At 39.0% G+C, this 13,157-nt stretch overlaps 1 protein-coding gene across 2 annotated transcripts; it reads left to right on the forward strand.

The window, feature by feature from the left end:
• Positions 1-268: 268 nt before the first annotated feature.
• On the forward strand, positions 269-12,842 carry eif4enif1 (eukaryotic translation initiation factor 4E nuclear import factor 1). Of its 2 annotated transcripts, none has more exons than XM_068594643.1 (19): positions 269-609; positions 1,233-1,383; positions 1,500-1,573; positions 3,080-3,207; positions 3,528-3,802; positions 3,949-4,147; positions 4,281-4,444; positions 5,158-5,317; positions 6,369-6,545; positions 7,255-7,526; positions 8,169-8,243; positions 8,994-9,180; positions 9,682-9,770; positions 10,050-10,183; positions 10,547-10,619; positions 10,984-11,107; positions 11,196-11,492; positions 11,618-11,788; positions 11,997-12,842. In XM_068594643.1, exons 2-19 carry the CDS (start codon positions 1,252-1,254, stop codon positions 12,182-12,184), a joined length of 2,919 nt encoding a protein of 972 aa, XP_068450744.1. In that variant the 5' UTR covers positions 269-609; positions 1,233-1,251; the 3' UTR covers positions 12,185-12,842. The 2 variants fall into 2 exon arrangements, with proteins under 2 accessions (XP_068450744.1, XP_068450745.1); XM_068594644.1 differs by having other exon boundaries at positions 5,179-5,317.
• The last annotated feature ends 315 nt before the right edge of the window (positions 12,843-13,157 follow it).

The following is a 13,157-nucleotide window of genomic DNA, read 5'->3' on the forward strand; positions in this document are numbered from 1 at the left end:
ACAAATCGGGCAAACCCCACGATAATGAATAGGTGCCCCGAATATTGCCTTATGAGTATTCTAAATGTAGTATAAGTTAAACCCCTTCAAACCATGTTAGATTTTCTACCACAGTTTGTATGACTGCACAAAAAAATATCTTACGAGCAAAACGTGATTACTATACAAGGATTTAAATATGAGTTTACAACACGGCCAAAGCACACCAGACTGTATCCAATTCTACAAAGGCGCAATGGGCACAATGTAATCTTTCCTAGGACCTTCTTAAAGCGGTGATCAGAAGAAAATTGCTGCTACGACTTAGAAAACAGAGAAAGAGCAAACAATAATTTGAGATTACACAGTCACCGTGTAAATTAATTTGTTCACTGGACTTGTGTTATTTTGTTTAGTTACCCCAGTACAGTGTGCGTTTGCTGATATCACTGCAACAACTAAACCGGTTTACGATTTTGGTGCTCGCTGGGTGGGCATTATCCCCATTCCCCAGCTAGTTGGTTAGCTAGCTAGCTAGCTAAAGGGGCTAGCTTAGCTAGCTAGCTAACTAACGTGAATTGCCGCTACTCGGCCGTTAGCAACCAGTGGTCCATACAGCAGTCAAACTGAGTAAGTTGGTCTTTTTGTGTTTTCTAGACCTACTCACTTGGTTAACCAAGCGTTTCTGCACATTGTGATCTTGATACCTTGGATGATGATCATGTCATCTCAGTGTTGGACGCTAGCTTAGCTAACCAATATCTAGGGTTATTGTTAGCGTATATTTTACTGAAACAGTTAAGAGATGATACATTTAACGTTACCAACATATTGTAACAATGGTATGTAATGTTACTGGCTTATGATATATTTCTAAACTGTTTAGTTTACGGTGTAGATACTAACTTTACAAGCAATTTGTCAATTAACGCTACAGCGAGGTAAATAATGGTAATTGACGTGTCACGTCTCAGCCGTCGATGGCTGTTGTCAATTAACTTGCTAATTGGCTAGCTGCTTTTGCTAAAACCGTATCTAAGTTTAGCCCACATGAGGTGGAGTTTAGTAATCACATGATTAATAATATGTTGGCTGTATGTTCATGTATGCGTCAGGGTCGCTTTTTCTTCTTTCAAACGAGTTAAAAAAAATTAAAAATAATACGGTTATCAAGACTGTTGTCCTGAACCTTTCTAAACTAACCCAATGGAGCTTCTTGATCAACTTATAAATGTTCAATTTGTTTCCAACAGGAACACATTAATTGCTGGGATGGAAGCTGAGAGTTTGTTCTGTCTGAAATCAGTCATGGAGAACGATGCTTGTGTCGAGCAGAAGGAGAGTGATACTGCTGTGGACCAAGTTAAAGAGCCAGCAGCCATAGCTCCTTTCAGATACACTAAGGTAATTAGAAATATTGTGTTTGTGTGTGTGAGAGAGAAAGAGAGATGACAACAACCAGATATGTGCACTGACAGCTGGCCATTAAAAACTGATTTTGATTATTCATTATTATACAGGAGGAGCTTCTGGAAATAAAAGAACTTCCAGTCTCAAATGAAAGGCCAGAATGTCTTTCTGAGAAATATGACAGGTAAGCATGAATTTCCTGGGGGGGCATCAACAGAGATTCAGTTTCACAGAGCTTGAGTTCAGTATATAGAACAAAGCATATGTCCCTGCATGCCTCTGAAGTTGGACCACATTTTAGCATACAGATCAAAGTATGCATAAAGTATGACTTTGGGTACACCCCAAGTCTCTAAATTGTTGTTTCCTCGCTCCTCGATTGAACCGGAAATGGTTCTGCGCTGCCATATTGAAGGCCGTCCCAAAGCTCTTATTCGGCTCGGAGGAGCGAGGAGGGAAATCGGAGGAGCCATGATCAAGGAGCCCCGAGCGCACGCTTCCAGGAAGTGTTTTAACGCTGGACACGTCCCCTCACTGTTCATCTGTTATTTGATTTGATCACACGATCAAAAAATAAGTGTTATATATTTTAGTGTTAGAATATTTGTTCATTCATTGTAAGTCTAAACAAAAAAACCCACAAACTATTTTCAAAAATTTGACCTGTTAGCCATAAGAACTTTTATTGTGTATGTAATTAAAATCAGAGAGCTAGATAGAGGAAACAGTTTTACAACACGTATGGTTATTTTATAATGTCATAATTAAAATTTCAAAACATAGCGACACAAATAATTAATAAATAAGACTCATTCCGATGGTAATCGATCCTGCGTATAAGCAGGACACTGAACACAACACAGTATATAAATACTCAATGCAGTTTGTTTAACAGACTACAGCGAAAACATCTCCACTCTTGACACTGATGATGACTGTCTTTATTTATATAAGTTGTAGTTTAAAACCATTAAATCAACTGAAAACATACAACCATTTTTATCAATATTTTAAGTGTATTTTCATTGGAATGTTCACTTAAAAACAGTACGGACCAGAAAACAACTCCGTTACTCTGATCACGTTTACAGACACAAACTCTGTCAGCTGTAAGCGATGCAGAGCTGATCCAGCTGTCAGTCGGCTACCGTCATCACGTGACGCTTCAGAGGAAAGGACATCTCATGTCTGTTAAATCCATATTTCCTTGCGTCTTCTCTCCTTGCTTGGTTTCCTTGCGTCTCTCCATGCATCCCTTGTGGGCGGGACTAAGACGCAAGGAAGGGACGCCAGTGAGGGAAACGGGGATGCTATTTAGAGACTTAGGCTGCACCTTTTTGTCTCATGAAATGTGCTGCTGAAATTGTGGTGTCTGATCATGTTTTTTTAAGTTACTTTGAATGAATGGGATTATGATTGTGAAGTATTTTACTGACAAATTTACTAAATTAATTTGTTAGATGGTTTTATCAGTCTTAATAACGGCCAGAAACTACAATTATATTTGCCGTATAAGCTGTACCCTGTATTAGCCTTTTTTTTTTTTTTTAATATACAACATTACAACATGTAAATCATCATTACTCTGGTTATATTTTTTTTTTTTGTCAATCATTTTAGTAAATCATCTTGGTTTTAGTCAGCTGATTGAGTATTTGTTTTAATTATGTCAAATCGTCTTTTGATACAGTGATAGTGTCTGGGACCCAGAGAAGTGGCATGCCTCATTGTATCCCACTTCAGAGCGTAACTCTCCAGTGGAAGGTTTTAAAAAGGACTACGTGGACGAAAGAGTTCCTTTGAAACGAAGAATTCCAGGTAAATTACCCAAAGTCAGAAATCTAAAGACGAAGGTTTAAACCATTGGCCATGGGTCATGAAATAACTTACTTTCTATAGCAGGATGTTTGTCAGAGGTGTTCTCCTAATGCATCATACTTATCCAGAAAATATTTGTAATTGTAATGCTCACAGCACCTGAATATACAGCAGCTAACAAGTATAATACAATTAGATATTTCTTTTGAGAAAATTGGAAGATCTTTAATCTAGGCTCGGTTTGGGTTATTGGTTTGGGTATAGTGTAATCGTTGGTGTTAAACATCTAAAACTGAGCTTATTTGCTGCATTGTATTCAGATCCTCGAGAGCGTTTAAAGGAGGATGATCTGGATGTCATACTAAGCCCGCAGCGACGCAGCTTTGGAAGTGGATGTCAAGGCATTGCCGCACTTGCACCTCACCCTCGTCGCCCAACTAGCCCCTTGGAAAATAAGGAGAATGAGAGTCTTCGTCTAGGCGGAGCACGCAGAATTGGCAGTGGCCGCATAATTGCTGCCCGAGCCTTTGAAAGAGAAGCCCGTGTGGAGAAAGAGAGGGAACGTGAGAGAGACTTTAAGGATAAACGATTCAGGGTTGGTGTTTTTGTTTTCAGTCCATCCATAATGTATTTGTATGGTGTTTAGAGAGTGAGGCATTCAATACATTGAGGTTAGCGTTTTGTTTGAATTTTAAAGCAAATCCATTTCACACTGATGATATATCATCTCGTCATTTGCAGAGGGAATTTGGTGACAAACGGGTGTTTAGTGAAAGGAGAAGGAATGACTCTTATGCAGAGGAGGAGCCGGAGTGGTTCTCGGCGGGTCCCACCAGCCAGTCTGAGACAATTGAACTTATTGGATTTGACGACAAAATCCTGGAGGATGATAAGCGCCGGTCCAAACGCTCAAGGAAGCGGGCAGAGTCCATAAGAGAAGGCATGTCAAAGCATAATACAGAATAAATTTGTTTCAAAGCATTTTGTATAATCCGTTAATTGTATAGTGTTTTGATAACCTGTGTATTGCTATTGATCTAGGAATAATTAAGATTTCAATTTTTGTTGTGCAGCAGTGGAATGTAATGGTGGCCAGGCAGATGAGCGAGATGCAGGTTTACAGTCCACTGCTGATCAAGAGGTTCCCCATCCTGATGTTCTGCCTGAGCAGCCGACTGGAGATTTTGACTTCAATGAATTCTTCAATCTGGAGAAGACCATGCCAGGACTGGCCTCTGTAAGTATTGGGGTGCACTTTGTCATTTTGTTGGGTGTTTTGAAAGTGTGAATGTCACAAATTAGATGGCATCAATAAGTCCTTTTTGCGCACAGTTTTCTAATTGGTGTAGACTTCTAACAGCAGAGGTTTTCAAGTGTTTGTCCCTTCCCCTTCAAACAAACTTGATAGACATTGTCTTCAAACTTGCTGGACATCACTAAGAACAATTTAGAGACTAGATTAGACCAATTCAAACATTACATAATCTGCCCATGATCTGAATTCACATAAAATACACACGCCTTTTTTGAAGCCAAGTATTAGGTTTGCAGATACTTTGTCAGGAAAAGATTACCTCTGCTGCTGGTGATGGGGATTATGACTGAATGTTGCACTTTCCAATTATTTTTGTCAACTGACAACTGCATGGGGTTAAAGATGGGTTAATAAGATGTCAACTATATGAATTTATGCCCATCATTATAGCTATATTAGACCTAATTGGAGAACTAAGTAAACAACTTAGTATAAGCTAAATAAAGTGGTGTACAGACGGGTTTAAGCTATTGGATCAACACCGGTAAAAGAGCAGTGGATCTAATGACACTGCCCTTTATCTTCAAGCACATTTTGTGCTAAATCAATGGGAAAACACCCTAAACGTAAGTGCACCTTTTTGTTCTTGTACTTTTCGGCCTGCTGTTATTTTTGTTTCTCATTCTATTTCACAGGCTCCTTTTTCTGTGTTGCAGATGATAGAGGATGTTTTGGGGGAGGGTCCTGTATCGGCTAGTCGCTTCAGTCAGTGGTTCTCCAGTAACCTGAGCCCTTCAGGCAGCCGGTCCAGCAGCCTGAGGTCCACTCCCCATGAAGAGCTGGAAAAACTTGCAGGTAATAATTTGATTTCCCCAACATAAATGCACTCTTAGGTGAAGCTGTGTTTTGGCAAGTAAGTTCATCCAAAAATGTTGTTCCCAATAAAGACAGTGTGAAAAATTATGGCATATTTTATAATTTGAAAAGTCATATCAACGACCTGTATTAATTAAAATGCACAATATCTTTTACAAATTTAACATTTATTTAGGCTGAACTTGCTCAAATCTTTTTCCAAAATGTTTAATATGCATAGGGACTAAAATAAGTTATACAAAAGGGATACAATTATTACATGAATACAATTGGTAGACTAGTTGCCTTATTTCTTCAAAAAGACATTGCACTCAAAATAACACTGTAAAATTGGCTTTTAAGTACAGCTCGTTCGTCTTTTAAGTGGGTAGCTTAATTTTGATCTGGCGCAAATGGCTGATTACTCCGTAATCTGTCTGTTTTTCTCTATCTCAATTCTCGTTGTTGAATTATTCCTCATTCGGCTTGATCTAACGGTAAATAACACTTTCAATCAATGAAAGTGATGTTTGGTGACTCAAGCAGTATATTCTATGCGTGGGAGGCTGACAGTCACTGTATTGTTCAAATGTTAATTTGCAAATACAGTATCTGTTTCGTAGAACTTTTTTGGATGTGATTAATTCAGACACTTGAAATATCTTTTTTTATACATGAATTGTATTTTTTTAAAATATAAAATTGATCTTTTCCCCCTACAGATGATTCTGTAAATGTGCCTCACTGAAAAATCCCCTAGATTTTGTTCTCTTGTTGAGGCTGAGCTTAAAGGCGAATACAACATTTTTGCATATTATCTCCTCAATCTTGACTCAACCTTAGTCTGGGGATGTGGCATTTAAATCTTTACCTTGGGTTGTATCTTGTTATAAAAGAGGCTTTAAACGTTATTAATGCCAAACTGCTGCTTTACCATATTTCTCCAGTGCTATTTGATTACTATCATCTTATGTTCTTGCTTTGTAATGGTCATGCCCAAAAACAATTTCTGAATTGATGTACTAAATCTTTGACTGTTTTGCTTCTGAAGGGTTTGAGACACGCAGCACATCCTCTAGCCAAGGCCCTGCGTCATATTTCACACCTATTCAATCATCCGAGTGCAAGGAGAAGGTGGACATCCTGGAGCTGTTGCACAAGGCCAAAATAGACTTGAAGCCTCTTCTTTCCACCCTGTCTGTCAACAAAGCTCGGCTACGGGAAAGCAGTGAGTGCCAGTTCACTACAATTGCGAAATCGAAGTATACCATGACACTACTTTAACTGGGAATATACTGTGCACTAGAAATGTTGTTCATTTACTGTTAGGCATTATGGATAAATTTAAACATGGTGTATTTAATCTGTAATAGCAGTACATAGTGATGACAGTACTATATGAAAATTGATGATCAGACCAGCAATAGCACTACATTAAAAACAAATACAAAATGCACCCTCTTATATTTGGTCTCACGGACCTCTGAGTCAGTGACCAGAAAATCGGTGTACAAGCTTGGTTTTCATACTATGAACGCTGTATTGCTACAAACTTCATGATCGAAACTAAATGAAATATTGTCTAAAAGGTTATATGAAATACGCGTTTGTATGTTTTTAGAGACGGATCAATACATTTTATGGCTTATGAAGCTGGATTTTGTGATTTATTTTTTTTAATTTTGTAGTCTTGGCAATACTTGTTATGTTGCACCACAAACCATTGAAACCCCATTGTAAACGTGAAAGCTATTAAGGGTGACCAGATGCTTGCTGTTCAGTAATCTGAAGTTTAAGTATGCAATCAGTGTCGCATTATAAATCTCCTTAAAATGATGTCATACTCTTAACTAGCATTTATATTTGCTTCCATAGCACTGCCTTGTTTTTAGTTTTAAAGTGTGCTAGATAAAGTTGAATTGTTTCTCTGTCTGTAGCTAACTGTGGCGCGGTGCTCTCGCTGGAGGAAGTGGAGGGAGAAATGAAGGGGATGAAGCTGGGCTCAGAACCACAGGTGCAAAAAGTGCCGCCGCCTCAAAGAGGAAATGGCACGCCCTTCATGGCTCAACATTTAGAGGAAGCTTTAACTGGGGGCTCCAGTGCTCGTCCACACTCCCGTGACACAGATATGTCGGCCTTTAATAAACTAGTCAGCAGCATGAAGGCAAGTGGAACTCTGCCAACTCCACCCAAAACCGGCACGGAGAGTGTAAGTATTTATATTTTATAATCTATATTGTGACACAGGCGTTTACTGGATAAGTAAACAATATGTGCATGTTGCATGAAGCGGGTACTCGTACAAATCCATCCCAGTGTGATGCCGCATGAAAGCTTTTTTTAGCGTAGATGTAGACAACCGACTTTGGCAAAATTCATGGACAAACAAGAAAGTGATGGGCATAAATTTGTTTAAATGTTTTGCTGTTCTTTTTATGTATGAAAGCTGCTAATGTCTTTTATTTTATGCAAGTCAGTTGTTTTCCGAATTTGTCATTTGTTTTTGTACTGCGACTGTCATTGTATAAATGCTCCTTAAGGAACACAACTGTATGTATCCAAGGCATACTTGACTTGCATGAAAGACACTTTGATTGTACAAATTCATCTCAGTTGCCTTTCAGTGGTGTACTTTAAAGAGGTTCCACCAAATTCTGTTGTAAGTTGCATGTTCATATTTTCATGGGGTTCACCAATTCTTGATACCAGTTTCTGTGCCAATTTCAGTTTTTACCCTTCAAATTGATTCACACACACTGTACAATACTTATTGAGATGGATTTTTACAGAAAAATTGTGGTTTTTGACTGCATTGCACCTGCCACATATTGTTTCTCTCTGTACAATGCAGCAAACTTCAGACCCAGCTGTGGTGACAATGTCTGAAGCTCGGGTGCCTCCTCAGCAACAGAAAAACATATTTCAGGTGTGTATGTTGAATATCTTCTCAGGCTAATACTGACGAATGTTTAAGAAGGCCAGTGGTCTTCACATTTTCATTTCGTTCTTTTTAACAGAGAGGGTGGAGGAAGTATAATTCAGTCCAAGCAGGTCGGAGTAGGTCATATTTTACTACAGGCCTCTGGTTCTATAATTATATGGTGCGCCATACAGCTGGAGTGTAAACTGAAGTGCTGGGGGAAAATATATGTATTCTTTTCAACAGCAAGTGCTTATTATTTTCTAGTTGTATTTATATTAATCTTTTTGGGGTGACTTGATTTTGAGTGTCTTCATTCGAGGACCGCCTAATGTAAACTGTAGTAAGGGAGTGCGTGTTTAAAAGTACATAAGATTTATGCTTCATTATGGAATTTTCACTGGTATTGATAGCGACGATTACATTTATATTGCATCTCTAAATGAAACTCATTCTGTAAATACTATATGTAAACTAGAGGCGATGCCTTTTAGTAAAATATTCGGTTTATACCAATCAGTAAAAATTAAATGTTTTTTTAAGGGCAGCCACGATTTGAAAAGACCAAAACTTAAACATGTAATGTTGAAGGACACTATTTACGTCCAAATTGTTAGGGTGAGTTTGAGGGGAAAACATTGCTCCATACCACATTTTATGGACGATAGCTTTGCTTTTTAAATCTTAACTGCAGACCAATAACAGTGAAGGGAATTGTGACATCTTTGGAAATGTATATGCATGTTTGTATTATAGGAGCTCTTGGGAGGTCCCGCTCGAAGTGGCTCTCCTACACTACTTGGTAATCTGTTGGCCAACTCGGAGGGCCCAACAAACTCTGCCCCTCTACATGGCCTGCTACATAAGGGCCCGTCACCCCCCCTCTTTCCACAGAGGGCACCCTCACCCGATTACTTCAACAGTCGGATGCATCCTTCAGCAGGTTAATTTAATTTGAAAAGTGACATGTTGCAGCCAAGAAATTTGAAGCATATCTTGGAATTGGCAAGAATACATACTGTATGCATTGACTTTCTCTCCGTCAGTAGGCTTTACCCACAGATTTCATGATTGTATAAACTGAAATGGCCCCATAAGTGTTTGGACTTGTGTGGGATTACAAATGTTTCTTTTTCATGAAATGTTTGTCCTCAGTGCGCCCTCTAACAATTTAGTAATGATAATGCAATCTAAACTTTAATACAGTTTATGGCATCGACCTTGTCTATGAGAAGTAACAGAAATGTAGGACTGCAACAAATCTCACAGGCTAAGTTACACAGGAGCTACAGAAGTAGTAAAAGCGTAACATTGTGAAGTTAAAAAAAAAGTGTGGAGTTGTATGCATGTTTATGGATGTCTCACTGTAAATAAATAGTGCTGTACTAAGGCTGTAGTCATTTCAACATCTAAAAGCTTAAAGCATTTCTCCCTCTCTGTCAAGGTTTTCCTGTTGGTCAGCAGTCCATGATGCCAGAACAGTTTGCTCATGTTCACAGGTCAATCAGCCCTGGATCTGCTGCACAGCAACAGGTAACCTAAATGTCTGGACACAATTAACTTGGATTAATAGCTCTTCTGTTTGAAAGAAATATATTTTACACACAATCTTTATTTTAATTGATATTTAATAGAAGACTACCCTTATTTTATAATATGACATGTACATAAGGGCTCCATTTCCAGTATTAGTTTTACATTTTCAGTGAAACGGACAAGTCACTGACTACCCTAATATCACGCTGCCTGATGGCAATGTATATTTTGCTTTATTATGAGGAATATGTATTTAAGTGTATTTTGTTTGACCAGATGAGGTTGCTCTCGATGCCTGTGAATCATACAGACCTGGAAGCTCTGGCATTTCAACAAGACCTTGCTCTACATGCCCATCACTCATTCCAGTCTGGCTACAAGCCACCACCAGACAAATCTTTTCGCAATAGGTTAGTTTTTTTGTCTTTAAAATAAAAAATGTTAAGATGCTTCGATCTTATTATGGTGCAATAATTTATTGACTGTCATCAATGTATCAAAAACGTATTTAAATTGGGATGTTTGGCTTGTTAATTTTAGCAACTGTAATAATGACAAATTACAATTTAGTGTATTACCTGTTAAAGGGACTGCTTGAAACGATTATTTTTAATTTGATTGTTTTACTGGTATAAATCTCTCAACAATCATGGAAAATGTTCTACGTGTTGTCCGACATCAGTTTCTTGAATGTATACACTTAAACTTGATAACAAGGAGTCTTTAGCATTTTCTAGTTGCGTATGGCTGATGTCCTTGTTTGTGATCCACAGACTGCAGCGTGTTAATGGTCCAGGCCCTCAGCTGGCTGAAAGAAACTCTCCAGGCAACGCAGTCACTAGCATGGTGAGCAAACAATTTATCCACCCAGCTACCATTGTTCAGACTTTTGCTGTGAAGTTGGACTTTTCAGGATCAGAATGCTTTCGCATACAAGAAATTATTCCTGGCAGGAGGTGCATACCATAAATATTTAACAGTGAACAGAGTGCAATAATATTTACAACTAAATCTACAGTAGAATATGTTAAATATAATGTATAAAATTAAAGTTCAAGTAACTTTACAGTTTAAATAAATGTATTTAAATATGAGGGATGGAGAGATGTGCAGGGGAGTGAACGGTAAGCGATTGTTTGGAGTTTTATCTGTAATCTCTTTACACTAATTGGAACTGCGCGTATAAATGTTTTTATTTTTTTCCCTACAGTTGTCCCCGTCATTTACACCTACATCTGTTATCCGCAAAATGTATGCAACAAAAGAAAAAAGCAGAGATGAACAATCAAGTCGTTTAGAGATGAAGGAAGAGGCAGGAGGACACGCTAGAGATGGTACAGAGCATTACTTTACCCACAACTACTTCATTTAAGGATTAGTATATGTGCTTCCAACATTGCAATTTCTGTTATGCGATTACAGGCGGCAGCTCCCCAAATCTATACCTGGAGTTGATGGATGGTAGTGCTGCCCAGTCAGGGGGTTTAAAGGCTGGTTCACAGCCAAACAAGGACCATGAGCGTCTCAGGCCTGGACACCATACGCCCACCATGGTACCTCCAGGACCCTCATCTTTCCCACGTCCCATTTATCCCGTACCGCTGCTATCACATGTACCTATGGTGCGCCCTCCTCCCCAGCTCCACCCTAATGTGGTTCAACGAATGCTGGCGCAGGGTATCCAGCCCCAGCAACTAGGACCTGCTCTTGTGCAGGCAGGTTAGTGTTGGTTTGTTTATTTTATCCTCACTTTCTCATCTTTTTAAAACATTTCATTTAACTGCTAACCTCATTTTTAACCTTTGACCCTTAAAACCTCTGATGGTTGTCTTAATTGTACACAGGTATATTTCCAACACATGTAGACCTTGCCCAACTTCAAGGCTTGCCTCCTGCCCTGCTTGGACAACAGCTGTACCCTCTAAGTGCAACAGGGCATCCTCTTCTACCTCCTAGAGCCAATACTCAAATGCAGTTGGCAGTAATGCAGCAGCAACTTCAGCAACAGAGACCAAGTGAGTAGAAGTAAAATATTACGACTCGTAATGCTTCCACTAGCATTCTATCTTCTCAAAGGTTTTTGTAACTGATAACTGCCGCAGAGAATAATCTAAAATAAAAGGGGTTCACGTTAAAATTTAGGTAGGATCAATAACAGCAAAAATATGGAAGCTACAATGGACAACAACATTGTTTAAACTGTCATTTTTGTCTCGTCTTCAGTGCATCCGGGCATCTCCGGCCCTCAGTTACAGAGCCAGGGCCCTCACCGGACAAATGGCTCTCAGCAACACGGGGGCGCCACTGCTCTCGGCCTCTCCAAGTGGTTTGGATCGGACGTGCTAGAACAGCCACTACCCTCCATGCCGGCCAAGGTCATAAGTGTCGATGAATTGGAGTTCCTGCCATAAAAAAAACACTGCTGGAAGCAAGAGATTTTTTTTGTCCTTTTTTGCCCATCTCCACCTCCTTGTTACCATAAAAATGTGAACTTTATTTTGAAAGTTGGTGCGCAGACCTGGATCGTCTAACCTTGCCATGCTTCGTCTTTAACCTTGAAGTCACTGTTTTTTGAAGAGAAAAGGGAAGACAAATGATGGCGCTATGTTTTGTGACTGAGTGAATTTTTTTTTGTATTAGGCTCTGCGCAGTAAATAATGTATAGGCCCAATTGTACAGACCATGGGAAATAATCGTATTCTCCCTGTATATAGCTCTTTTTTTTTCTTGGAATGGGGAAGATTAAACTATCCTGCAGTTTAACTGAAAACTGCAAGACGATGTCCCCACGAGTTGGTAGCATTCCTTATGTCTTGTCCAAATTTAATTTCCCTTGCTGAACTGCTCGAAGAAGGGGCTACTGCTAGTGAGAAATATGGAATTGACGAGTAACTTCAGTGTGTACTCTACACTTTTGTGGCCCTTTTCTGTAGATGTGACTGGCTGGAATGTTTCAAGTCTACTCCGGGGTATGCAGCGAGCGCTGGTTGTGCCTTTTTTGTTTGTGTTTTTTTTTTTTCTTAAACTGTATCCTCCTATCCAACCTGTCACGGAGGGGGGTGGGAGGAGGGAGGGGGGGCAGCACTGCTCGCATTGTCAATTTTTTGAGGGTGGTTGGGATTCAGTTTGTTCATGTGCTATTAAGTTATAAAAAGCACAAATAGAATTAATAAATAAAAGTCAGTAAAACACAATTTGCTTAATTGTTTTAAATGGATTTTGTATTTCCTATTTGGTACACACACACTGACTGGCTACTTTATTAGATTTATTTACACAGCCCGAAATGTGTTCAACTACTGTTAAACTGGACTGTTTTAGATATATAGATGCATAAGAAATGCATTTAAATAAGGTGTAAATTGAGGTTGTTTTTTTTCTACA

The sequence above is a fragment of the Clinocottus analis genome, unplaced genomic scaffold (genome assembly GCF_023055335.1).
Source record: "Clinocottus analis isolate CAN_PGR_092001 unplaced genomic scaffold, fCliAna1.0.p SCAF_3, whole genome shotgun sequence".
NCBI lineage: Eukaryota > Metazoa > Chordata > Actinopteri > Perciformes > Cottidae > Clinocottus > Clinocottus analis.